Here is a 26,716-nt window from a genome sequence, read left to right as displayed (position 1 = left end):
ATACTCCTCCTCTATATAGTATCATCAGCTTGTATAGCACTTTGCAGAAAATACAAGGCGATAGATCTCTGTCCTGACAGGCTTACAGTTTAAAATTTGGCTAAAACAATTTTATTTACAATTTTATTTGGTCTGAGTATGTCTGGCCGGTCAAGAAAGATTAACAGCAGGCAGATTTACAGCAGGCAAGAACTTTTGAAGGTCGGGTTGCAGTGTGAACAAGCTGTAAGAGCTGATTATTTTCGCCCAGATAACGTTCCTGTGGGAGTAGCCAGGCCGCCGGGCTCTCCATGGATTACTATGCCTCCAGGGAGGAGGCGAAGGCGGCGTAGAGACAGGAGGCAAAAGCGGGGTTGTCGGGCTGGCGTCCTGGTAAGATTACAGAGGAGTCCATCTAAGCCACCACTCCCTAGCATATTTCTTGCCAATGTGAGATCTCTTGCCAACAAGATGGATGAATTGAGGCTGCAGGCAGCAAAGAATAGCCTTGTAAAAGATTGCTGCGTTTTATTTGTCATTGAGACATGGCTTCAACCGTCCATACCAGACACAGCTATTCAGTTGGAAGGCTGTGCAGTACATCGTCAGGACCGAGGAATGGACTCCGGAAAAACCAAAGGAGGGGGGCTGTGTGTATATGTGAACAAATGCTGGGCCAATAATTCTAAGATTGTGGGCAGTCACTGTTCACCGGATTTGGAATATGTGGCTGTCAAATGTAGACCAGCCTATCTCCCTAGGGAGTTCACAGCTGTTATGCTAACTGGCGTGTACGTGCCACCAGATGCCAATGCCAACTTGGCTTTGGGATGCCTGCAGAGCCTTATCAGCAGTCAGCAAGACAAGTACCCTGAAGCTGTGCACATTATTGCGGGAGACTTCAACCATGTTGAACTTAAAACAGTGCTTCCAACGCTCTATCAGCATGTGAAATGCCCCACAAGAGGGGACAAGACACTGGATAAAGTTTATTCGAATGTAAATCACGGCTATAGGGCTTTACAGCTGCCACACTTGGGCCAGTCCGACCATATGTCTCTGTTCCTGGTGCCAGCATATATCCCACTCAGGAAACGGGCTCCTACAATAGTAAAATCTGTTAAAATCTGGCCTGAAGGTGCTATTCACCAGCTGCAGGACTGTTTTGAGAGAACCAATTGGGATATTTTCGATCGTTCGGACCTGGAGGAGTACACGGCGGCAGTTCTGTGCTATATCAATCACTGCACAGACACTGTCACAGTAAATAAATCCATCCGGTTTTATCCTAATCAAAAACCTTGGATGAATGGAGAGGTCCAGTGCCTGCTGCGGGAAAGGAACAGGGCTTTCAGGTCGGGCGAGGTGCAGCTTTACAGTGCGGCAAGAGCAAACTTGAAGAGGGGTATTCGACGGGCAAAACTGGATTATAGGCAGAGGATTGAGGATAATTTAAGGAGCAACAACATAAGACAGATGTGGCAGGGGATTCAACATATTACCAACTACAAACCTAACCTTGGTGCTGTCGACGGTGACCCCTTGCTGGCGGAGGAGCTTAACCTCTTCTTTGCTCGCTTCGAGAAGGAGCCACCTGAGACGCCGGTATTACAGCCACCAGCCCATAGGGGCCCCTCATTCACTGTAGAGGAGCATGAGGTGAGACAAGTATTGAGGATGGTGAATCCGAGGAAGGCGGCTGGACCTGATGGCATCACTGGAAAGGTGTTGAAGGGCTGTGCGGATCAGCTGGCGAGGGTCTTTACTAAGATCTTCAACAAGTCCTTACACCAGTCTATTGTCCCACCCTGCCTGAAGTCGTCAACTATTGTCCCTCTGCCTAAAAAATCCACAATCAGTAGTTTGAATGACTACAGACCAGTTGCACTGACTCCAATCATCATGAAGTGTTTTGAGAAACTGGTGCGTCGTCATATTATTTCCTGTCTTCCATCAACTTTTGACAACTACCAGTTTGCATACAGGGCAAATAGATCCACAGAAGACGCTATCACCACCACTCTCCATGCTGCTCTGTCCCATCTGGAGCAGCCGGGGAATTATGTGAGACTGCTGTTTGTGGATTTTAGCTCTGCTTTTAACACTATCCTCCCCCATAGACTGGTGTCCAAGCTAGAGACGATTGGACTCCCCAACTCCACCTGTCTCTGGGTTTTGGATTTTTTGTCAGAACGTTCTCAGAGGGTTAGAGCAGGGTCACATGTGTCCACAGCCCTTAGCCTTAACACCGGCTCACCACAGGGTTGCGTGTTGAGTCCCCTGCTCTATGCTCTCTATACGTATGACTGTTCAGCCATCCACTCCAGCAACAAAATCATCAAGTTTGCTGATGATACTACGGTGGTGGGGCTCATTTCAGGAGGGGATGAGTCCGCCTATCGGGACGAGGTGGAGCGGCTCTGTGTTTGGTGTGGAGAGAACAATCTGGTTCTTAATACGGCTAAGACCAAGGAATTGGTGGTGGATTACAGGAAAAAAAAGGCGGACATTCAGCCCTTGTATATCAACGGGGAACGGGTGGAGAGGGTGGCGGAATTCAGGTTTTTGGGAGTGATTATGGATCAGGGCATGACTTGGAGCGCAAATACCACTGCTCTGGTGAAGAAGGCCCAGCAGAGAATTTATTTCCTCAGACTTTTAAAAAAGAACAATCTGAGTGAGAGACTGCTGGTGTCCTTCTACCGAGGCTCCATAGAGAGCATACTTACATACTGTATTTGTGCTTGGTTCTCCAGTTGTACAGCTAGGGAGAGGAAGGTGCTCCAGAAGGTCATAACCACAGCCCAAAGGATTATTGGGCACCCTCTTCCACCTTTGGAAGAACTGTACGGTTCCCGTTGCCTTAGGAAAGCAAACAACATCCTGCAGGATCCATCTCACCCGGGATACAGTCTGTTTGCACTACTGCCTTCTGGCAGGAGGTATAGAAACATCAAGTCAAGGACAAATAGACTGAAAAATAGTTTCTATCCAAGAGCTGTGGCCTTGTTGAATGCTGTAACTCGATAGTGAGACCTGGGAGTTTGATGGGGGTGGGGGTGGGGGTGGTTGGAAGGTGGTTTGTTTGGTTGTTGCTGTTGTTTTGCTTTGTTTTTAAGGGATGGCATCCAATTTCGTTGCACTGGTGCAATGTTGCACTAGTGTAATGACAATAAAGAATCTATCTATCTATCTATCTATCTAAAACCGGGGAAGGAGAGGGACGTGGGGGCAGGCGAAGGAGGCGATGATTTGACTGACAAGTGCTGAGCTTTAGTTAGAGGCCTGGCTGCTGCAGTGTCCCTGCTCCAAGGGCTTCATGGGAAAGGTGATGGGAGGGAGGGCTTGAAGGAAATAAGCGAGGAGGATGCACAGAGGGGTTCTGAGAGGGGGTACCAGGCATATGGGGCCCCAGGGAGGAAAAGGCAGAGTTGTTTCGGGGAACAGGAGACGTCTAGAGGTTGAGGAGCGAAGATCACAGGCAGAGATGTCTCGGGATACAAGAATGCTGTCCTAAGGATGGGAGAGCATGGCCACCGAGGGCTCTGAAGGAAAGAGCAAGGCGTTTGTGATGCATCCGGGAGCAGGCAGGGAGGAGCATCATGTGATGGGAGTGCTGTGAGAGATGAGTGATTTTGGCAGCTAAGTCAGCAAGGAGAGACAACAGAAGGTCGGGGTGCAGAAGGGGCCCAGCTCAGTGGGAGAGCGGCCACTTTGCATGCAGATGGTCAATCCCTGGTAGGTCTGGGAGCTACGCCTGTCTGGCCACCTGAAAAAGTGCAGGTGGTCCTGTGCTGAATGGATGGCATGCAGATTCCTACGTCGCCAGGAAGTTGTCCTGTGTGCAGAAGCACAAGGATCCAAATGCAGGTCTTGCTCAGCACACCTCTTTATTTTACTTGCACCCCACTCTTCCTCCAGGTAAAGGTAAAGGTACCCCTGCCGGTACGGGCCAGTATTGACAGACTCTAGGGTTGTGCACTCATCTCACTCTATAGGCCAGGAGCCAGCGCCGTCCGAAGACACTTCCGGGTCACGTGGCCAGCGTGACGAAGCTGCTCTGGCGAGCAAGCGCAGCACACGGAACGCCGTTTACCTTCCCGCTAGTAAGCGGTCCCTATTTATCTACTTGCAGCCGGGGGTGCTTTCGAACTGCTAGGTTGGCAGGCGCTGGGACCGAGCAACGGGAGCGCACCCCGCCGCGGGGATTCGAACCGCCGACCATGCGATCGGCAAGTCCTAGTCGCTGAGGTTTTACCCACAGCGCCACCCGCATCCCACTCTTCCTCCAAGTTATGCGCAAAACAACCCTGCACGAATAAGGTCACACCAGAATAGAAAAAATAGGCTATTACATATAGTTGAAATACACACAAATTCAAATGTTCATCTAATTAAATGAAAAAATTGTTTTCTGTAATTCACATTTCAGAACTGCCAGTGGTAAATGACACAATGTCCAGTAATGTAACTGGATCAAAAAAATCATGATTCATTACTTACACTGGCAATATCACAGCTTGACTTTTTATTTTTTAGATTTTTTAAAATGTGGGTTGTAAAACTGGTTCTTACATAGGAATTTACAGTTTGTGGAGAATATTCTCCAGAGAATAATCTCACCTCACATCACTAGACTCAAGGCGGCTTACACATTCCTTTCAGGAGTTTAGTTGTCAGATTTCCGCAAGAGTCTAGCCACTGGGGAGCAGAAGGCTAAGCCCCCATTTCCCAGCCTTCGTATTGATTTGCTGCCAAAACATAGTCCCATACTAGTGTTCCATGCCAGCCCAAGCTCCACAAGTGGTGCAGGATTCCAGGGGTTGCAGGTGTGCTTCCCAGGGTCTGTGTTCCCTTTTGGGAGACTGTGAGGCACAGCAGAGACTGTAGTGCCTTTGTGATACATGGCTTTACAGTCCTTCCCTGGTTCCCAAACACCAAAAACCCAGAAGTAAGTTGTTCCAGTTTTCCAACATTTTTTGGAAGCTGAATATCCGATGTGACTGTCAGCTATTGTTTCTGGGGCGCCTGCACCAGTCAGAAGCTGCGCCTTGGTTTTCGAACATTTCAGAAGTCAAATGGACTTCTAGAACAGATTAAGTTTGGCACTTTTGTTTTTGCTATTTATTTTGCATTTTTGTTTCTGAGGCTTTTTCCGTTAATTTGTTTTTGTGATTGTGTGGAACCCAGTTCAGCTACTGATTGATTGATTGATTGATTGTGTGACTGCAGAAATGGATAAAAGCCCCCCATGCAAACAATGACTATCATCAGTGCAGGTAAGGAAAAAAATTAATTTTAATCTCTATCATCTATAATACTGTCTTATTTGTTTTATAGTACAGTACATTCATTGATTATTGCTTTCATTTTATGGATCAATGGTCTTGTTAGATAGTAAACTTAATGTTTTATTGCTGTTTTAGGGGTTGTTTTTAAAAGCCTGGAACTGATTAATCCGTTTTGCATTACTTTCTGTGGGAAAGGGAGCCCTGGTTTTGGAACATTTTTGTTTTGGAACGGACTTCCGGAATGGGTTAAGTTTGAGAACCAAGGTACCACTGTATTTACACATAAATACAACCTGCACCTAGATGGAGGGATTGCAGACCATTCACAACCTATGAGGGTCTGGCTTCCCCCTTAAGGGGGGGATGCAAAGGACAGCAAAAAGCCATCATCTGTGTCTCTTAGTTCCAGCCTGCCATTCCCAGCTCACCTGGAGTTCCGCCCCTCCTTCTCCTTGCTGCTGACTCCAAGGACATCCCTCCAGCCTATGTCATTCAAAGTTGAAACCTGAAACCTGGCCTTTCCTCTGCCCACTAGCACCCCATCAAAGCAGGGGTCCCAGTACCCCATGCCTGGCAGTCTTGCCCTCTGATGGTTTCCTTGAAGGTTCCTGCCTTAAATCCATACTTAATCTACAATTGGCCAGGTTTATTGACTTCTTATCAGCCATTGTTGTTAGGAGGATCAGTTCTCAAATCCAGCCTTCTTCTCTCCTACTTCCCCAGCAAAAAAAAGCAATGAACAAATCTCTTAAACTTTTATCTTTTGTTTAATCAGTGAAAGGAACGATTCTAAAAACAAAAACAAAAACAAAACAGATTTGAAGCACATTCCTCTCCTTAAAGAATTCTGGGCACTCTAGTTGTAATTCTCAGCAACCATTAATAAACTACAGTGCACATTATTCTTGGGGGAAATAATGTGTTCCGAATGTGCTTTGAAAGTGTAGTGGGTGCACAGACACCCCAGCCCAGAAAAGAGAGAGGACATAGGAGGAGGAGGAGAGCTGCTTATGAAGAGGTTCCTTCCTGGCACTGAAGGTCTTTTGCCTTGTAGTTAGTAAGAGGTCAGTGCGCACAGTACATCCTTTACATCAGGGATGGGCAACTTGGATCTGTTAAGGACTGTATATGGCTGAAACCTATCTATTTGTTCTCAAGCAGCTGGATTGAGGATCTCTGACCATGGTTGGATCCAGGGTTTTTTTCCAGCTGGAACTTGAAGGAACTCAATTCCGGCATCTCTCAGGTGAGCACCATTGCCATTCTAAGTGAATGAAGGATGTGTTCATGGTGAGTTCTGGCACCTCTTTTTCTTGGAAAATAGCACCGGTTGTCTCTGCCTTGCAGTCACCAAAGTAGGCTATCCTCTTTGTCCAATCCAGGATCTTTATTTACACTACAGATTATAATCAGAATCAATATCAACTCAACTCTACAAAGGAACCCAAGCAGTTGCGATCGGTAGCGATCATTCCGGAACGCCAGTGAAAGCAGCTGGGAGCAAGGTGGGATGCTGGCAACATCCCAGAGGAGAAAGGGCTGTTGCGGCCCTCTGCTTCCCGCAGCGCAGGAGCCAGCTCCTAGGGCCGAGGGGGCTTCATTCCCCCGCAATAAAATATAGGAGGGGGCTGCCCCCCCAAAGTTGATGGGCATTGCCATTCAAGTGGTGTGTGTGCACCATGTCATGTAGTTGCTTATGCAGGACGGGGCATACCTTGCCCACCCCCCACATTTTATTCAAGTTGGCACCCCTGTCCCGCAGTTGTTTTCCAACATCCTCAGGCCGGTTTGCAACCTCGGCCTCAACCAAGGAAGCCCTTCGGGCCAGGGACCAGCTCCCTGCGCCGCCCGAGAAGGAAGCTGGGGGAAGCTCAAGCTGAGATGCCAAGATCCCCAGCAGACAGCCCAGTGGCTGCCCTGCCTGCCGCCCAGGGCAAGGTCTGCTCCCTGCCCTCCCGTGGAAAGCAGGGCCAGGCGGGGCTTGCTTGTGGGGGCTCCTCTCGAAGAGGGCACCAGTGAAGAACAACCCCCCCGGGGCCCTCTTGCCTTGCTGGGGCCCCGCGGAGAGACTGCGCCCTGCTTTGGCTCGCCTCGGGCTTCCCGGGCGGAGGCGGGGCGGGTTGCCGGGCTCCCCCGCCCCGGGGAGGCGCCCTGGCCGGCCGGCGACGGGGAAAGGCCCTGGCCGGGCGGGCGGGCGGCGGCGCCAGAGGAGAGCGAGCGGAGCGCCATGCGGGAGACTTTCCTGCGCTGCCCTCTGCGCACGGCGGCCGGGCGGGTCCTGGTGTCTCTGCCGCCGGGCGGGGAGTTCCTGCTGGGCACGCCGGAGCTGGTGGGCCGGACGGGCGGTGAGTGAGTGTCCCGGCCCCGAGAGAGCCCTGGCCCGGGGTCCCGGGGGTCATCTAGCGCAACCCCGGCGGGGCGGCTTTGGGGCGCGCGCCTTTCTCGAGACTGGGGCCGCTGGTCGGGGGTCTGGATTCTTCAGGTTTCCATGGGGGTTTGAGAGGCGCCAGGTCTCTTCGTTCACACCAGATATCTGAAGCAGAACACCCCCCACCCCCCACCCCAAATTCTGACACTGGTTTTCTCCTCACAAAGCTACAGGTCCCAGAATTCAGGGGCGCGCGCGGGGGGGGGTGTATGTGCTTTAAGGAGATGCTGTGCCTGCAGCCTAGGGCTGCGATCTCGTACAGTACACACTCTGGAGGGAGTAATCTTCACTGCATTTATGGGATTTACTTCTGAGTAGATTTACACAGGCTTGCTCTATCCAGTGCACTTGCCACTTTGTAAAGGTGAACGTTGGTAGTATTCCATAATTATGGCCTTTCCGGGGACTCTTGTTTGCCTTTAAATCACTTTCAATGCTGAAAACAACCGGTAGGAACTCCACTGTGCGACAGTTGCCTGGGGGGAGGAGCAGTGTCGAATTTACTATAAGCTATAGCTTGGGGCCCCAAAAATGTAAAGGGAAAAACAACTGGATGTATAGTTCCAAAATATAATGGCTTTAGATACCTATTGGCTTTAGATACCTATTAGGTATCCATAAATTACCATATAGCATATATTCAACACAAAAAACAGTGACAATTATTGTGGACAAAGGACAGCTGGACATATAAAGGGCCCCATTACCTTCAGGAGCTCCTTAGGGCCACATCAAACCTAAATCCAGCCCTGGGGGGTGGGGGGTGGTTCTGCAGCCAAAGTCTGGCAGGAACATTTCCCACTCCTGCCTAGGTTTTGCAGAGAAAAGATGTGACATTGTTGACAAGGCTGCCCCATGTTAGGAACGGAGGAGCCTGCCTTGTAGCATGTCAGACTCTTTGTTGTGCCTCCTCTGACTGGCAGTGGCTCTCTGGGGTCTCAGACAGAAAGGTATTTCCCATCATTTACTACCTAATCCTGCTTAAACTGCAGGGAAGGAAACCCGGGACCTTCTGCTTGTACTCTGCCCCTGGGCTGCACTCTCTTCCACCAGCAGACTTTGCTTCTCCCTCTTCCCCCAGTTGCACGGCAATAACTTCAGGGTTTGCCACATGCATATCCTCAAGGATAAGTAACCAGAGATGCTCGTAAGTAGAGGTCCCGCTGTATTCATGTTAACGCAGTACTAATTATTTTAATGTTTTATTAAGGGTAATGCTGTTCCATCCTCTGAATGCAGTTACTTGGTTAATATTTGCCCTACCTTTCCAGGTAAACAAGACAAATTATCTCTCCACTCTTAGGACCAGAATAGTTTCCTCACTGAGGTTAATGATTTAACACAGGTGGATGTGGAAAGAATGCATGCAGACTTAGAGAATCACTAAAGGAACACAGGGCCAGAGGTGTGTGTGAGTAACTCCTATTTCCAGGTACAGATAGGTAGCCGTGTTGGTCTGCCATAGTCAAAATAAAAAAAATCCTTCCAGTAGCACCTTAAAGACCAACTAAGTTAGTTCTTGGTATGAGCTTTCGTGTGCATGCACACTTCTTCAGATCTGAAGTGTATATGTGCAAATGTGTGGAAAATCAAGAGGACATTGAATGGAAGAAGTGGAATCCTGAACAGGGAGCACTCCACACACCCCAACATTTTGTTTTAGGTCTCACTTATACTTCCCCTTTTGAAAAGTCTTGTATTTGTGTGTTTGCAATGTGAGAGTGGAAAGCCCTTTTATACTGAGGAGTGAAAATTCATTTCAGTGGGGCTTGAGCAGGAGTAGATCTTGGTGGTTTTGTTTTATAAAGGAGTAAATCTAGTTGTCACCTGCATGCATATTGTATTTCATTGCTTATTATGTTTGTCAATAGATCCCTTTGTGCGGGATCCCTTTTGTGTGCATGCTCTCTGGTGTGATTCTCATGCTTTCTCACAACTATCCTCTAGGGCAGGATAGAAGTAATAATACTGAGAATTTTATAGAGAACATTTTAAGATTTCAAAGTGTGTTTGTTTTATCTGTAATCCTTTCACCAGCCCTGTAAGGCTGGTCAATATTATTCCCACCTTGCAGATGTAGAGGTGGCTGAGGCTGTGAAAAGAATGGATTGTCTAAGATCACCCAGTACATTTATTGAAAAGGGTGATAGCTGAATTGGGGAAGCTTTCTAGCTCACATCCTTATCCATTATATCAGTTAATTTTACTCATTTCACAGATTGGGAAAAGAAACTGAGAAAAATTCGGTTTACTTAGTACTATCTAGAGAGTTTGTGTAGCAGATCTTGGTCTATATAAAAAAGTATCTACTATAGCTTATGAACTTTCTCTGCAGATGTAAAGATTAAAGGTAAAGGGACCCCTGACCATTAGGTCCAGTCGTAGCCAACTCTGGGGTTGAGGCGCTCATCTCGCTTTATTGGCCGAGGGAGCCTGCGTACAGCTTCTGGGTCATGTGGCCAGCATGACTAAGCCGCTTCTGATGAACCAGAGCAGCGCACGGAAACGCCATTTACCTTCCCGCTGGAGCAGTACCTGTTGATCTGCTTGCACTTTGAGGTGCTTTCCAACTGCTAGGTTGGCAGGAGCAGGGACCGAGGAACGGGAGCTCACCCCGTTTAGGGGATTCAAACCGCCAACCTTCTGATCAGCAAGCCCTAGGCTCAGTGGTTTAACCCACAGCGCCACCCGCGTCCCTATGTAAAGATTATTTAGCTTTAAATTTTTTTATGGAGGATAGGGTTATGGACAGCTGTGATGATAGCTGAATACAGTCCCCATGTAAAGAGTGTAGCAGGCGGGTAGGCAGCCTTCCCTGTCCTGATGCCCTCTAGTTGTTGTTGGACTACAACTCCCATCATCCTTGACCCTTGGTCAGGCAGAATGGGGCCAACATCTGGAGGATGCCAGGTTGGAGGAGAAGGCCACAGTCAAGGGTAAGTTGTTTCTTTCTTGCTCTGCAGTCTGCTTGTGAACTTCCAAGGCTGGGCACTGTTAGAGTGCTAGAATAGATCAGCCCTTTAGTTTGATCTGTATTATATAGTTGTTATATATTTGGATGGGGAAGATGCATAGAAGGCTTCCAAGAGGTGAAACATCTATCTAAGCCATGTATAAACTGCCTGTTCCTCCTTAGTGCCATTTTGCTTTCAGTTTATGATTCTAAACTAGTTTCAGAATCAGAACAATGCATGCAATTGGAAGCTCTCGCAGAATAAGAAAACATTTTCTATCCTGTGTTGCAATTTTGTTTGTCCTCCGCTTCCCACCTTTGCGGAAGCTTTGCTCCAGGGTGGCTGAAGCTGCGGGGTTCACTGCAGGAATTGCAGGGTCAGATTACTGCAGCATGGCTTTCACTAAAGGTCACGCTAGCCTCCTGGCAGGAATTTTTATTCACATCTGAGTGAAACAGGTCAGTTTACTAACATACAAAGGTCATTCAACTCACCTAACAGGGCTTGGAAGTTGGAATAGCTAGTTCCTCTCACTGTTGCTGGTATTCTTGCTATCCAGCAAGAAATCAGGACTGTTGGCATCCTTTGATCTTAACATTTCCCCTGTCCCTCCATTCTTAAGCAAGTGGCATCTGATTAGAAGATTGAACTGAAGAGGAACATTGTTTGTGAAAGAGCCAAGTGAGGTGGAATTGGGGTTAGCTCAGTGCTGCAAGTGATGGGGCCAGGGCTGGTGGCTTCCTGAAGGACCCCTAGATGTTCCCATTGACTCCTGTGGGGAAATGAAATGCTGCATATGTCAGCTGTTGCATTGAAGGGACCAGGTCTTCACAGACGGACCTCTTGGAAGTTCTCAGTGACACTGTGTGGTTCCTGTGGGCCCCCTCATTCTCTCAACCTGTCCTTGATATTTTGTTAGTCTTGAATCAGTAATAAAGTGCTCCCAGATTTATGTGGGTACTGAATCTCACAAACTTGTATACTGCATTATGACATTTATGATAATCTCACAGTATTTTGGGAGTTACATGTACTTACAGTTCAAAAACACATAATTATGAACAGTGCTTTTTTCTAAAAAAATGTTTAGGGGTACTCTCATTTTCCTACTCATATTGAAACACTGCCCCTCAATGAGGCCAAACTTAGGTTCACAAAATGTTTAGGAGTATGCGTACCCCCGCATCCCCCCCGAAAAAAGCACTGATTATGAAAGTGAAGTATGAAACATGCATTTCAGCTTGTTGGAAAATGGCGTGTGACTAGGCCAAGCTTGGAAATCTGGACAGTTAAGGTCATTAGTGCTTCTTTGTGAGAAGATCATATTATATCTGCGTTAAAGGAGGAGAATACCTGTCTTTTGAGTAATTACCTGCCTAGAGTCTAATGAATAAATATTGGTCCTCTTTTTGGTGCCCTCAGTGAAGCTGAGTGCAAGTCAGCTTACACAACCCTTTGGGTGTGTAGCAGCCATGGGAGTGGGGCTTTGTCTTTCAGCTGCCTCAGTCTGGAGCGAGCTAGTCATGCGCCACCAGGCAGTCATGCAAGGATCTCACTCACAAGAAGGGCATGATGGAGGTAACTCATCTTTTGTCTCTGACATACAGACACATGCCAGTAAAATGAAAGATCAATTTTTATTCATCAAGAATAACAGCCCTCAGTAAGCCAATCCTCCAGGAACCTGTAAAATCCTCTTTAAAAGTTACCTGTGCTCGTAGTCACGACTATCATGACTCTCTGAGTGAGTGCCTGCCACGAGTGCTGCGGAGCCAGGCAGAATCAGAGGAGGAGGATTCAGAGTGGGGGGTGGGGTGGGGTGGCTGTAGACAGCTTGGGCAGGGATCAGAATAAGGGCCCTATCCGGAGTTGCCAGATGTCCCAGAAGAGGAGGGAAGTCCACTGGGCCCATCTCTCCTTCGCCTCCAGAGACTCAGCCAGCTAATCAGTAGAGCCATCTGGGTCTGGGGTGGAGGAGGAGTCAGAGGGGTGGACGCGAGTCCTATAGCCAGCTTCCCTCCCCCAGCCCCTTAGAAGTGCTAAGTTGCAGAGTCAATCTTCTTTTCATTTGGCACAAGAACCATGTGAGTAACAGGCTCTGCCTTGCTCCTTTAAAAGTTGAGCAGGCGAGGCGGGTCAGGTGTTGGGTCAACTGTATTCTCGTGTCTGCTAACGTACCCCTGGCCTCAGGGGTGTTCCTAAGAGGTGGCCCACTGTTTGCCCATCTCTGCCCTTGCCTTAGCTGCAGGGCTTCTGCCTGCCAGCTGTTTTGGCTGTCTGGGCCTCTTCTTAGCATTCAGCTCTCTGCTGTTCCTTTTATCAGAAGAAGGAGTGCACTAAGCCGATGCTAGGAAGAGGCAGGCCTTCTTTCTACTACTGCGGGGAAAGTGCTGTCCTGGACCTGGACCTGGACCTGGGTTGACCTGAAAGCATGTTGTTTGTGCATGCGCTTCCCTTCCCTTGAGGCTGGTGCAGATGCCCTGGTGCAGAAGTGTAGGAAACTGAGGGGCTGGGTTTGGATGCTTGCCATTGTGGGTGAGAGCTGGTGCTCAGAGGATGTGTCCCCTGGCCACTCATATATATGTGGCTGTCTCTGTCACATCAGCTTCCTCTGCAGCAAAGACGTCATCAGTGCCACAACTGGTTATTCTAGTTGACCCCCTAGGGACTGTATAGGGTCTGAAAAGGTCCGGTTTGTTCAGTGCTTCATGGGTCTTTGACCAGAATTTTACTGGCCTGACCAGAGTTTTAAATTTCCTGGCCAGCTGAACTGGCCAGGAAAAAACAAGTGTCTGTGGCCCGATGGCTTGGCAGCTCTCCCTCCTGCTGTTGCTGATTTTTTACCTGCCTTCAAGTGTCAAGGCTGGCCTGAGGTGAAGGACAGGATGGCCTCTACTATTCCAAGTACAGAAGCAGATTGGATTGAGGGTTCAAGGTTATTTCAAAACTTGTGACCAGGGGTGTCAACTTGAATAAAATATTGGGGAGGCCAGGTAAGCCATGTCCCACATAATCAATCACAAGACGCAGCACACATGCACCATTTGAATGACAATGCCCATCAACTGGGGGGCTTCTAATATTTTATTGGGGGGGAGGGACCTCACCTTGGCCCCTAGCAGTTGGCTCCTACGCTTGGGATGGGACAGCATCCTCTTTAGGGCAACAGACTGGCACTACTACTACTACTACTGTTTTATTCTATGTTCAGTTTCATATATAGAAGGGAAAAAAGGGGGGAGAATACAAAATAGATAAAGCTGCAAAAATTAAAAAAAATAAAATATCCAGGCCTAAAAACAAGAACATATTTCAAACAGAACAAATTGAAGTCATAAAGTTTCAAGTAACACAACTGGGTTTACATTATCTTGAACGTTTTTGCTCCAATAAATTATAAACACACACCATTTTTACACACAAAATGTTAGCTGGCCAACTGCCTTCTCACCATACACACAATATCCCAGATGTTTATTATCCATTTTCAGTCATTTTCTTCCAATTAGAACAGGCTTCCTCAACCTTAGCCCTCCAGATGTTTTGAGACTACAATTCCCATCAACCCTGACCACTAATCCTGCTAGCTAGGGATCATGGAAGTTGTAGGCCAAAAACATCTGGAGGGCCGAGGTTGAGGAAGCCTGAATTAGAGAACATAGTATATTTCTGTCAGCCATCAATAAATGCTGAGCTAATTCCCCACTGTGTGCCAGTACTGTACCTTTAATATAACTGAGTAACACCCATCTAGTGGGTGCAGCGCAGCCTATATGGCCCACACATCTGTCCTGCAGCTCCTTCTGCCTGAAGGAGCATCTTCCTCCTCTCCCTCTGCGTGGTGTGTGGATTGGACTCTCAGAGGGAAAGGGCAAATAAATGAGCAGAGATGGGGAGCCTGTCTTGCCCATCGACCCCAGCATAACAGGAGCCAGTATACAGTCCTGGCATTCCTCCTGACAAGGGTGTTCTAACCTCCTCTCCCCCAGTGTGAAGAAGGACAACTGTGAAGTGCTTTGCAATGGCCAGCCAAGACCAAGGAGAGTAAGTGGGCAGCTGAGTCATACAGCGCAGGAATTTTGCATATCTGCAATCAAGAGCCCTTTGCTTGCCGTCTGGTTCTGAAAGAGAGTGAGAGAAGGTGGAGTCAAGGGTTTCTAACCCATCAGCACTTGCTCAGCACCTGCGCCCTCTGAATAATGGATCTCCCCTCTCCCCAGGTCAGGGATTCTGCATTCCAGTCCAGGAAATGGTTGCTGTAAGGCTTGGCGCTACCAGGGATGGAGAGGAGGAGCCCCCAGAGGCTGAAAGCTCTTTCACAGGTGAGCAGGATAGAACAAAGCAGAAAGCTTCATAGGAACCTGTATGGGCAGTTTTATGCTGCAGAACATGGCATGCAGCCTCAAAAGTCAAATATGAAAGTTACCGTATTTTTCGCTCTATAGGACACACTTTTCCCCCTCCAAAAATTAAGGGGAAATGTGTGTGCATCCTATGGAGTGTATGCAGGCTCCATGGCTTCAGCGATAGCAACGCGAAGCCTCCGAAGCGCAGAGGGAGCGCTCCCTCCACACTCCGGAGGCTTCGCGTTGCTTTCGCTGAAGCCTGGAGAGCAAGAGGAGTCAGTGCGCACCGACCCCTCTCGCTCTCCAGGCTTCCAAGGTAGCCGTCTGAAGCCTCCAGAGCGCAGCAGGAACTTCCACTGCGCTCCAGAGGCTTCGGGTTGCCTTCATTGAACGCGACTGTTTTAGAGGGGGAGAACAAGAAGAAAAAAAATCTCCCCCTCTCTGCGCAGCTCCCCTCAGCGAAGTGGGAGGAGAAATGGAAGGGGCTCCGTTTCTCCTGCCGCTTTGCTGAAGGGGCGCTGAGCAGAGAGGGGGATTTTTTTTTCCTTGTCCCCCCCCCCAAACAAGGTGCGTCCTATGGTCGGGTGCGTCCTATAGAGCGAAAAACACAGTAAATCTTGGGTGGAAGGTCCAAACAGTAGAGCTCACTTCTGGGGGTACAATACCTTTGGTGGCATTCGGAATAAGGTTGGTTGGACATCAGTCAGGGATTCTTTATGTGGGACATGCTATTTCTGGTGAAGAGCTATTGGACTAAGATGGGCCTTTTGCCACCTTTCCTCCCCTGTGTGCTCCCCAAATTCGCCTGCTGGGTTTTTAGCACTGTGCTTAGTTCCTCCCCAGATGTCCCATTGCTCCCTTCCTAGTTTCATGGTACAGTGAATTTTATAACTGCTATGAACTCCTGACCACCTGATCATTGATTTAAATTTAAGTTTCTAGTCTTTACGGCAGTAAAGGGGGGGGGGAGAAAAAGCTATATTTCTGCCACACAGAAGAGGGTGGAGCCTTGATTAACCATAGAAATAGAACTTCTTTACTCTAGGCATCTTCCTGGTTCTACTGTTTCCAGTCTTTGACTCTCAGTCCTGTCAGGGAGGAGGATTGAGAGGTAATCTCAATAGCCACCCTCTTTCTTCAGACTGTGAGCAGGAGTTATACAACTGTGTATACATATGGAAGTAAATGTATAAACCATTTCCAATGAAAAATGTGTAATTAATGCCCCAGGCCATCTCCTGCATGCTCCACACCTTTTAAGGGTTGGTCCACAGGAGGCCTCCCCCTCTTGGCTTCTCAAGATCCCACACCAGCCCTCTTGTCCATCAGTCTTTCTCGCTTCCTCTTTCCCCTTCTTCCAGTTTTCTTTGTGCAGCGGGAGAAGCAAGAGTGTTGGCGCCTGGGGATGCTGGAGTTCACTGCCCCTCCCAAGTCTCAGCTGGCAGTACGCTGGGTCAATGCCCTACAGAGCTGGATCCATCACCACGGTCAGTTCTCAGGTGGCAGTGGAAAGGCCTGGTGAGAATGGTGCTTTCCTTTTGGACAGAAGCCTTCAGAGACAGGCCATGGTTGCCATGACAGAGGAAGGTTGCTCCTGAGAGCAGGGCTTAGTTTTCAAGAGGAGAGAGACAGCAAGGCCCTCCCAGTGTGTGTGTTTGGTGGGGACTGTGGTAAGTAAGTAGCAAGGGAAGGTGGGCTTTCTTCATGAGCTTGAAGGCACTCATGATTGCTATTTCAGCTAGTTCAAGGCTGGACTCTGGTTTGGATTATTAAGTTTTGGAGTTTTGACAGTGACTTTAAATCAAGTCTCCACCCCTCCCATGTATGGACACTGAGCAAAATGATAGCTAAATGGGACCCCATGCTCAGAAGTGATGTACCTCTGAATACCACTTTTTGGGGGGTGGGAGGCAACATTGGGGAAGGCAGTTTTTTCATGACTTGAATGTGTGCTTCACAGAGGAAGCTGATTGATGCTTGGCTAGGTGGGCCTTTGGTCTCATCCAAGAAAGTTCTGATGTTTTTCCTCCCTCTGCTTCAGGAGTTACACGGCCCAAGAGCCTCCTTGTCTTCATCAACCCGGTTGGGGGACGCGGGCGAGCAGCGGAAATCTACCAGGGTCAGGTGGCCCCACTCTTCACCCTTGCCGGGATCCATGTTCAAGTTCTGGGTAAGTCCCATTTTTATTGACCATCACTCTCCTGCTTTCTCTGTGACACGGGCCTCTTCCCCATTCCCAGTGACATGACCTCTGACCTTCTCTGCACCTTCCCAGAGACCTGCCATGCCAATGAGGCTCGTGACTACATCCTGCAGCAAGACCTCAGTGACTTTGATGGGTAAGGACCGGCCAGCATCTAGGATTGTCACTTTTGCATTACCAAAAAAGAGGACAAAGGAGAACATATATGTTAATTTATACGTATTGATTTAGAAATACTTACAGCTTAAATAGAAATATCAAGGGAAGACTGTGACATGGTGATCTGTTTGCCTGTTCAATCTGCTATCTAGATACTAAATGCCCTCCCCATTAGCGTTCTTTATATTGCCAGACTTGAAATGGACAGCTCTTCAAATTGAGGTCTTTCCTCTGTAAAAAAGGACATATTGTCACCTTACCTGCATCTATGTTCCCTGCTGTCTTGATGACCCTCAGCATCCTGCTTGGAGACCCCACTAGAAGTCCACCGACATTGTGTGCTCTGATCAATCTAGGGCATAAATTCTATGGAATCCAGAGCAATCTGCTACAAGTGGGCACCAGGAGTCCTGCAGAAAAGTGCTTGCAGGCCTTGTGATGGGTCAGAGTGGGCCGTGGCTGTGCTTCTGGGGTGTGTCTGTAGCTGTGGTGGGCCCCAACAGAGGCCCCACAGCAGAGGGGGGTGTTATGTACTAAAGTTTCACCCTGGGCCAGCAGGGGGATAGTGTAGATAGTTTTCACTCAGGTCCACGTCAGTTATTTTAGGCGGGAAACCCTGGGTTGTTGATAGCCGGCTGCCTATAAAAGCAGGCCGGCTGAGCTGTTTGCTGTTCAGTTCTGTCCAGCTTACAATAAAGAGCTCCTCTGGAGAAATCACTGTGTCATCTGCTATGTTCACCCACAACTTAACAGGGGAGGTCCTGGCCCAGTTGCTGCGGCGGCGCTGAAGAGCGGAGGCCAAACAGCGCACACAACATGACACAACCATGATATTTTTTCAAATATTCTACAAAATATTTCCATTCTTCAAGTTTTTTTTCCTATTCTGTTCTTTAATTCTCACAGTCTAGCCCTCTCAGCACATTCCATTATTTTCACAAGCCATTCTTCTTTCCAGTTTTGTCCATAGACTATTCTTGCCGCCGTCGTAACATACATAAACAAATTAAACAATTCCTTCAGAAGCTCTGATCCAATTAAACCTAACAGAAAGGCCTCAGGTTTATTGGAAATCATCACTTTAAACATTAAAAAAAACTCATTATACTTTCCCAATAACCTTTCACCTTTCTGCAGGTCCACCACATATGAAAAAAGTTCCACCCAACATTTTACACTTCCAAAAGGTACTTGATTTACTCTTATACATTTTTGCAATCTTATACGGTGTTAAGTACCATCTATACACCATCTTCATATCATTCTTTTTTTAATGTATAATAGACTGTAAATTTTAACTTAACTTTCCAGAGCTTCTCCCAAGTGGCAAATTCTATATTATAGCCCTGGTCTATTGTATCACAACTACCATATTTTTCGCTCTATAACACGCACCTGACCATAACACTCACGTAGTTTTTAGAAGAGGAAAACAAGAAAAAAATATTCTGAATCAAATGTTGTACTAAACTATTTAATAAACAACCAGTATATCAGAATCATATTACAACCATGTAAAGTGAACAGCAGTCAACAGTGGCATTAAGAAACATCATCACTGTCATTAACAAATGAAGAGAGAATTTAGCTGCAGTCTGTGAGATGGGGCTTACCTGTACCTGCCCCCCCAATATTTTATTGAAGTTGGAAGAGGGAGGGAGGGAAGGAAGAGAGATGGAGAGCTCACATTTGTCCTAGGCAAAGCAGCCAACTCCTATGGGCCTAGGTGCCTTCACCCCCCATTAAATATTTGAGGGAGTCATCCCCCACCCCCCATTGTGGTATGTGAGGTGGGGCTTACCTGGCCGCCCCCCAATATTTTTTGAAGTTGGAAGAGGGAGGGAGGGAGGGACGGAAGGAAGAGAGAGGGGGAGCTCACATTTGTGCAGCTGCCTTGCCTCGCTGGAACCGGAGCAAAAAGAGGAGGAGGCGCAGGGGCAGGAGCCTTGTAAGCCGCTTTGCTTGAATTTACCGGTGATGTGCACCAAAAAGCCATAGAGCAGGCAGACACACTGCGTGTGCCTCTTGTTTGAAAGCGTGCTGAGCAGAGTGTCAGCGGCTCTTTCCGGCTTCCCAGCCAGCCGGAGGAAGGGATCTTGCTTTCCTTCTCCCACCTCGCCGAAAAGCCAGCAAGAGCGGCTTCTCCCGCCTGCATTCGCTCCATAACGCGCACACACATTTCCCTTTACCTTTTTTTTGGGGGGGAGTGCGTGTTATGGAGCGAAAAATACGGTACTTTAACCATTTTGTCCATTTTGTCCTTTCTGTTCCAGAAGCATTCTATACATTTTCAAAATTAACTTCTCATATTCGTCTAACAAATTCATATCAAACTCTGATCTACAGTAAGAGAACCCATTCACCAAGTCCTTTACAAGTAGTTCATTCACTTGGTAATATTTAAAACAGTCAGATACCCATTCCCGAATACAATCTATTTTTTTTGTAACTTGATACATTTCCCCCCATATTTAATCCCATCATGGACCTTTCCACTTGGGAACCACAAGGGAGGTTCTCTCAGTGCCTGATGTAATCTACCTCATTTCTCCACAGACTGGTGAGTGTGGGGGGCGATGGCACCTTTAATGAGCTAATGCACGCCTTGATTAACCGGACACAGCAAAAAGCCGGGGGATCAGAGAATGACATTGATGCAGAACTCTTGTCCCCAAGGCTTCGTATTGGCATCATACCTGCAGGTGAGTACATGGGCCCTGGGTGCTTGAGAGAAAGAGTGTTTGGGATTGAGGACCTTCAAGGTAGCAAGCACCTGTGGGCACCCGGTGCTTTCAGATGGTCCTCTTAGAGCCTGCCAGAACAGCCTGTGAGAACAGGATACTTCAATACGACAGGCCTTGGGTCTGATCCAGCAGGCCTCTTATGTTCTTGAGATTTAGCTCTGCTCATCTGAAGATGCAGGGAAAAGTAAGGTGCATTTCCAGGAGTTTTTTTGCAGACAGGTAATGTCATAGTAACTATTTAAATAATAATAATTTATTATTTGTACCCCACCCATCAGACTGGGTTGCCCCAGCCAGTCTGGGTAGTAATCTGTTGCTCTCCATTTCTACCTCAGGTTCTACAGACTGCATCTGTTTTGCAACTGTGGGAACAAACGACCCCATCACCTCTGCTCTGCACATTGTTATAGGTACTGATTTTCCCTTTCCTACCCAATTATTCCATGGCTCATGGCATTCAACTCTTGGGAGAATGGAGTATTTGTGACATTGGAACTTAACGAGTTAAGTTCCAGCTCCAACAGTATTGACATATCTCGGCTGGGAACTTTGCAAGGCTGGGTTGGGGAAGCAAATCCTCCCTGGTCTGAGGAACCCCCCATCCCCACTAAAGTAAAGAAGTTGGGAGGCCAACTGATAGATGAGCAGAGTTGGCACAGAAGGACATCCATTTGGAGGCCGTTAGCCTTTGCAAATGATACTGTAGATCTCGGCTACTGTGTTCCAGTAATTGCTGAGGAATGCAAACAGAGATCTGTACCTTGGTAAACATAGATGCTACTTCTTTTTCTGATGGAAAATGTGTAGCAGAACACAATACTGGGTGGTGGAACTTAAATATAATCTGGAACCTTAGTGGCCTTTTTCTGTTTTCTAGGGGACAGCCAACCTATGGATGTCTGCAGCATTTGGCACAATGGAAAGCTTCTACGTTATTCAGTCTCACTGGTTGGCTATGGCTTCTATGGTGATGTAGTGAGCACCAGTGAGAAGTACCGTTGGATGGGCCCGATGCGCTACACCTATGCCGGTATGCAGGGGAAGGAATCTACTGTGATAAGCCGAACAATGATGCAACTGACAGAGGGAGCATGTACACTGAATAGCTGGACCAGCCCACTAAAATCCTCTTTCCTAGGCTTGACAGGCCTCTCTGGCTTGGGGCAGGGGACAAGGATAGGCCTGGCCAGCAGTAAGATGAACCTTGTTGCCTTATAACCAGGGAATGTGGTACCTTTGAATTACGAGTGAGTGTCTCTGTTTATGACATAGTGTTAACTGTAAACTTGATGGATAATTTGCATGATGTAAATTTGCCCCCTTTTTGAGGTACATTTTCTCTTTATACTTGTACTTATTGGTTTTCCCATAGTAGTTTGCACAGCCTCCAGTTGGCATGAAGAGTGGCAGGAGAACCATTGCCGGGACAAGGAAGCTACCCAGAAGCGGCAGCCTCATAATTTACAGTGAAGAATTGGCCTAGCCAGAGGAGCAGCATGGGATGGAGGAAGGCGGCCGGAAGTGGCAGCCAGCTAACCTGGTAATCTGCCCCTGGTCCAGATAAGGCAGTGGTGGCAGCGCCAGAAGATCTCAGGCCAGCCAGCCAGCACTTCTGTCCTCCTGTGATCCTCCTCTTGCCAGACCAACTCTTCCTCCCACTCGGCTGTGGTGGCAGCATGAGGTGGGAAGGTAAGGGGTTCGTTTGGGGAGGAGGATGTGGGGTTTGGCAAGGTCTAGGGGGAGTGAGGGTGGGAGGATTGGTGACAACCAAGGAGGTGGGGGAAGGCAGGGTTGGCAAGCAAAGCAAGCCAGAGCACAGTCCTTGGTATTTAAATAAAAGCTGAGATTGTTAGGATTATGTATGTTATTAGAATCTGCTCTGAAGTGCTGCCAGCCAGTTGAAAGCAACTCTCTCCCTGTTCTCTCCAGGAGCCAAGGCACTGCTGAGGAACTGCAGCTATGAAGGCACCGTGGAATTCCAAGTGGCCAGAACGGAGGAGGCAAACCCAAGGGACCAAACACGCTGCCGCTCTGGGTAGGTGGAAGTTTGACAGTTGGCTTTACAATAAAGACAAAGGCTGGGATCAGAAGTGACACCACCCCTCTCTTTCAGGTGTGTGGTCTGTTCAGAGTCTAGCAAACAGTTACCAGCTGGGACAGAGGAAGAAAACCTTTCAGAACCGGAGCAGCACATAGGTGAGAGAACTAGACATTGAGACTGATACGCAGCCGACTGTCTGTGGCTCGATCTGGGTGTGACATGCAAATGTGAGACAATGATCTGATTATATGCATGAATTCCATATGATTGAACAGATTAGAAATTCTAACTTGACTGTCGCATGTTTTTAAGCAGAATTCAGTCCTTCTTTGTCCCCGCCCCCCCCCCATTTTAAATGTATGAACAGCATCTACAGAGGCCCCAGAAACAAGAGAGACATTTGCCCTGATCCAGCACGCTTCCATGAGTGGCCATGTATCCTGTGCCTCCATTGGAACAGGCTCTGCGCATCTCGAGACACATCCATGGCTGCCGCTAGTTCTATGCAACTAGAGCTGGCTTTGGAATTTTCCTGAGAATATCCACTTACCTTTTTAAAATATTTTTTAAAAACAGGTTTCTTCTCCTTATAACTGCAAAGTATTTAAAACAATTTACATAGTGCTTTTAAATGTTCAAGGTACTTCACTTACTCAGGTGTTGCCAGCCTTTTTGGGCTTGTGAGCACATTTGCAAAATAGAGAAACCACACACATACCACTAATAAGCACACACCACAAACTATTCTATTGGATACCTAATTTTTTTGAAGATGGGGGGGAGAGAGAGACCCTGCAGGTGCCAGGAATGGCCTATGAAGGGTGTATTCAGGGGCTGCCAGTATATCAGTTGCAGGTGCACATATGGAAAATATTTATACCCACTTTTTATCCAGAAAGGTTCCTAGAACAACATCAAATAAATAAATAAAAGTATACAGTGGTACCTCGGGTTACATACGCTTCAGGTTACATACACTTCAGGTTACAGACTCTGCTAACCCAGAAATGTTACCTCGGGTTAAGAACTTTGCTTCAGGATGAGAACAGAAATCGTGCTCCGGCAGCAGCGGGAGGCCTCATTAGCTAAAGTGGTGCTTCAGGTTAAGAACAGTTTCAGGTTAAGAATGGACCTCCGGAAAGAATTAAGTACTTAACCCGAGGTACCACTCTACTAAGCTATGCCAGCTCTTTGCATTTTCATAGTGCACAAGCAGTGACTGCTCAAGAATTCAAGCTAGAAAGGTGACTGAATATGAAAAATGCAGCACTAGAAAATGTGCACATAAGCGTAACTACAACAGTGAGGCTTTGAAGGTATATATATAAAAAAGGCTTTGCTGAGTACAGAGTTTTGCATTTCCCCCCCGTTTTGGAATATGCAGACCCCAGGCGATGTCTCGCCCCAAGCCCCATGTCTCGCTGCAGTGGCCGGACCTGATTCATCTTGCATCTGAGCAGAAAGCTCTATCATAGCTACATTTCCCACTTCTAAGCCAGAAGCTGCGCATGCCCAGGAACTGTCTGCCATGCCACTGTTAAAAACCCAAAGCCTTTTTCTCATAAAAGGAATGTCGTGGCAAAATGCATATGGCATTCTATCCCTGATTCATATCTCATCTCAACCACAAATTTGTCGGGTGGCCTTAAGTAAGCTGCCATCTCCTGCATTCAGGCATCCTACTTACAGCTGGGAAGACTAGTTCTGGCCTACTTTACAAAATTGTAAAAATTACTAAGCTAATGAATGTTTAAAGCACTGTGGATCCTAAAGTACTATAGAGGTGCTATTACTACACACAGAATAGTCTTCTAGGGCTATGTAGCTACCCTGTTAATTTCCAGGCTCGGGTGTCACAGCACTGTGAGGCAAGGAATGGCCAGAGTGAGGAATCAACTCTTTATTGTCAAAAGCACACTTGCAATTTAGGGAAAGGCAGGTCTATCAGTCCTACGTCTCTCAGCTCTTCCTAGGTGTGCACCCAATGAGGCAGTTGGCACAACAGAGAAGCTCCACCCCCAACCTCAGTTTATGGATCTTCCCCACCTGAGCTGCACATAGGCAGGTGAAGACTCCACCCACAGGCAACCTGTTTCTGCTTCTCCCTCTTCCATCCTCTCCTGGTGCTGGGAGCCAGTGGAGCAGGAGGAGGAGGTATGGAAGCCCTGGACTCTACAGTAGCCTAACTGTTCTCCCCCTCCTCTTGCAACTGTTCTACGTTCTCAGTTCCTGCAGCTCCTGCTGCCTCTGCCTCTCTGCCTCCCTCAGATCCCTTCTTCCCAGTCAGTCTCCAACACCCCTTCCTCTGGTGTGTACTCATCAGAATCCAGCCAGTCCCTCGCATCAGGATAGACTATATAGAGACCCTGCACTGGCCACCTCACTTGCAACAACCACTTAGAGGTTTTCTCTACAATCAAGCAGTGTATAAATTTTATGAAACCAAAAAAATGTCTTCTATTTCATTGGGAGACCTCAAAAGCAAACCAGTAACTCCCACCCAGATTGTCATCTCCCTGTTCCTGCAAATGCAGTGGCATTGAATTAAACTGGTTTGAGATGCTTGCCTTTGTTTGGGGCAGAATGTGGTAGAGAAACACAGAAGGGAATCCCTAGGTCTGAGCAAATTTTGCAACCTCAAATAGGAATTAATTGCCTGCTCTGGGCTAATGGGCATTGTTGCTGTCTTTAATCTCCCACCATCAGGATTTACTGAGCCAGGGCTTAGCCCTGGAAATAGCTTTTAAATGCCAGTGCTTGGCTGCAGCACATGGGAAGTTGTACGGAAGGAGGGAGTTCCTCACCTTCACTTCCTGCTGCCACAGGGCTGTCAGGAGTCTTGCACCCTAGAAAAAACATTTTTCAAACAGGCTGTCTCCTCTTCCACCTTCCCCCGACAGCTGCTTTGTCCCAGCTAAAGCTGCCCAGGATAACCTCTCTCCTCTTCCACCTCCCCCCCCCCCCAGATGGCGAATGGCAGCAGGTTCAGGGTCGTTTCCTGGCTGTCAACTTGACCTCCATGAGCAGTGCCTGCCCCAAGAGCCCGGAGGGACTCTCCCCCTGTGCTCATCTGGCTGACGGTACAGCAGACCTCATCCTGGTGCATGAATGCTCAGCACTCTCCTTCTTGCGACACTTGACTCGGCACACCAATGGCTCAGACCAGGTATGGAGAAAGCCTCTGCCTCCCACAGAGCTGGGGGCAGAATCTAAAAGGCCACGCCTCTTTCTGACAACCGCAGTTCTGCCCATGTAGATGCAGTTACAACTATGAAAACTCAAATATGCGTGAAACTCAGCACCCTGCACAACAGGCATATATTTATTCCTGCTCCAGAACTGAAGCCCCCTATTGGACACTGGAGGTCAACTCTTTATTTTAGAATTTGAACATCTTTTGAGGCAAAGTCTGAAGCCCCTGGTGGAGGGTTGAAGTGGTAGGGGGGTACAGAAAGGGGCTTGAACACATTAAACTGGCAGTTGGAAATCCTGTCGGAATATAACCTGAACACAGGAGACTTTTCTAGGCAACTACATTGTCCTGTCTTAAGCAAAATGAGGAGAACTATGCCGTCAGATGCAGGGGCACCTTTCCTTAACAGCCCCTCTGACGATTTCTTTCATCTTGGGCTCCTGGGCCCTCCTCTCTTTAGTTAACAAAGAGCATCCTCCATGCATTTAAATGGTGAGGCCGCGGAGGCTTAGAGTGGGGCTCTGCTCTCGTGGCACCACTGCTCAACTTAGGTTGGTAAACACACAGGATTGGGCCTTTTCCATAGTGGCACAAAGGCTTTGGATCATCTTCATCCGAAAGGTATGCTTGGTCCCTTTCCATCTATTGCTAGGGGCTGGTGAAAGCTAGTTTTCTTCTGGGCTTCTAAAAGTGGCTGAATTGTTCCGGTCATGATACTCCTCCTTCTGGTATTTTATTCCACTGCAGTGCCTTGAATTGACACGATTGTGTTTTCTTACATATTCTGCATGTAACTTTGGGGGCTCCCAGGTCAAAAAGCAGTATTTTAAATAAGGGGAGGAGCCACAGTTCTCCTTCAGAGCATGCGCTTTTGCACCAAGAGCAGCCGAGGAAAGGCAAAAGGCACATTGGGTATGAAGAGTTGCAAAATGCCACCTGCCTAACTTCTTGGACAGGCTACTACTGCTAGTCTGCCTTGGGCTGAAAGGACCACTGCTCTGACAGTAGAAGGCAGCTTCATACAGAGCTCTGCTTAAAGCCGCAAACGCTTGAGTCAGAGCTGGAGAGGTTAAGACTCCTTCTGGTAATGCCATGAGCTTCAGAGATCAGAGGGCTTAAAAAAACCCCTTAAATGTGCTTTTCAGTTTGACCTGCCTTTTGTGAGTGTGTACCGGGTCCGGGCTATTCGTTTCACCTCAAAAGTGGAGGACCATAAGGATGGCGAACCGGTTGTACGACGACGCAAGGGGCTGTGTGGAGGGCAGTGTCAGGAAGAACCACCCACCAGCTGCTGGACCTGCGACGGTGAGACCCTGCAACATACCGACATCAGCGTCAGGTAGGTTGTCTGGATAGTTGTGGCAAATATTCTTCTGCT

At 47.9% G+C, this 26,716-nt stretch overlaps 1 protein-coding gene across 6 annotated transcripts in view; it reads left to right on the top strand.

Annotated features, from left to right (window-relative positions):
- The first annotated feature begins 3,905 nt into the window (after positions 1–3,905).
- Positions 3,906–26,716, top strand: part of LOC310696703 (ceramide kinase-like) — a 26,018-nt gene continuing 3,207 nt past the window's right edge. The window contains exons 1-14 of one of the 6 annotated variants that reach the window (XM_083482553.1): positions 3,906–4,085; positions 6,429–6,560; positions 6,673–6,775; positions 14,873–14,974; positions 16,360–16,485; positions 17,040–17,168; positions 17,274–17,337; positions 19,917–20,062; positions 20,440–20,514; positions 20,982–21,134; positions 22,034–22,139; positions 22,218–22,300; positions 25,112–25,311; positions 26,484–26,677. In XM_083482553.1, coding sequence (XP_083338679.1) covers positions 14,902–14,974; positions 16,360–16,485; positions 17,040–17,168; positions 17,274–17,337; positions 19,917–20,062; positions 20,440–20,514; positions 20,982–21,134; positions 22,034–22,139; positions 22,218–22,300; positions 25,112–25,311; positions 26,484–26,677 — 1,349 coding nt within the window. In that variant the 5' untranslated portion in view covers positions 3,906–4,085; positions 6,429–6,560; positions 6,673–6,775; positions 14,873–14,901. Of the gene's footprint in view, positions 5,259–6,428; positions 6,561–6,652; positions 6,776–7,415; positions 7,616–10,288; positions 11,111–12,160; positions 12,231–14,872; positions 14,975–16,359; positions 16,486–17,039; positions 17,169–17,273; positions 17,338–19,916; positions 20,063–20,439; positions 20,515–20,981; positions 21,135–22,033; positions 22,140–22,217; positions 22,301–25,111; positions 25,312–26,483; positions 26,678–26,716 lie in introns of those variants that run through there. The other 5 variants (XM_083482552.1, XM_083482551.1, XM_083482549.1 and 2 more) reach the window with 5 other exon arrangements.

Source organism: Podarcis liolepis, assembly GCF_965112155.1.
Source record: "Podarcis liolepis genome assembly, chromosome: 17".
NCBI lineage: Eukaryota > Metazoa > Chordata > Lepidosauria > Squamata > Lacertidae > Podarcis > Podarcis liolepis.
Note: the sequence above shows the minus strand (reverse complement) of the source record. Positions and strands in the feature narration are given on the sequence as shown.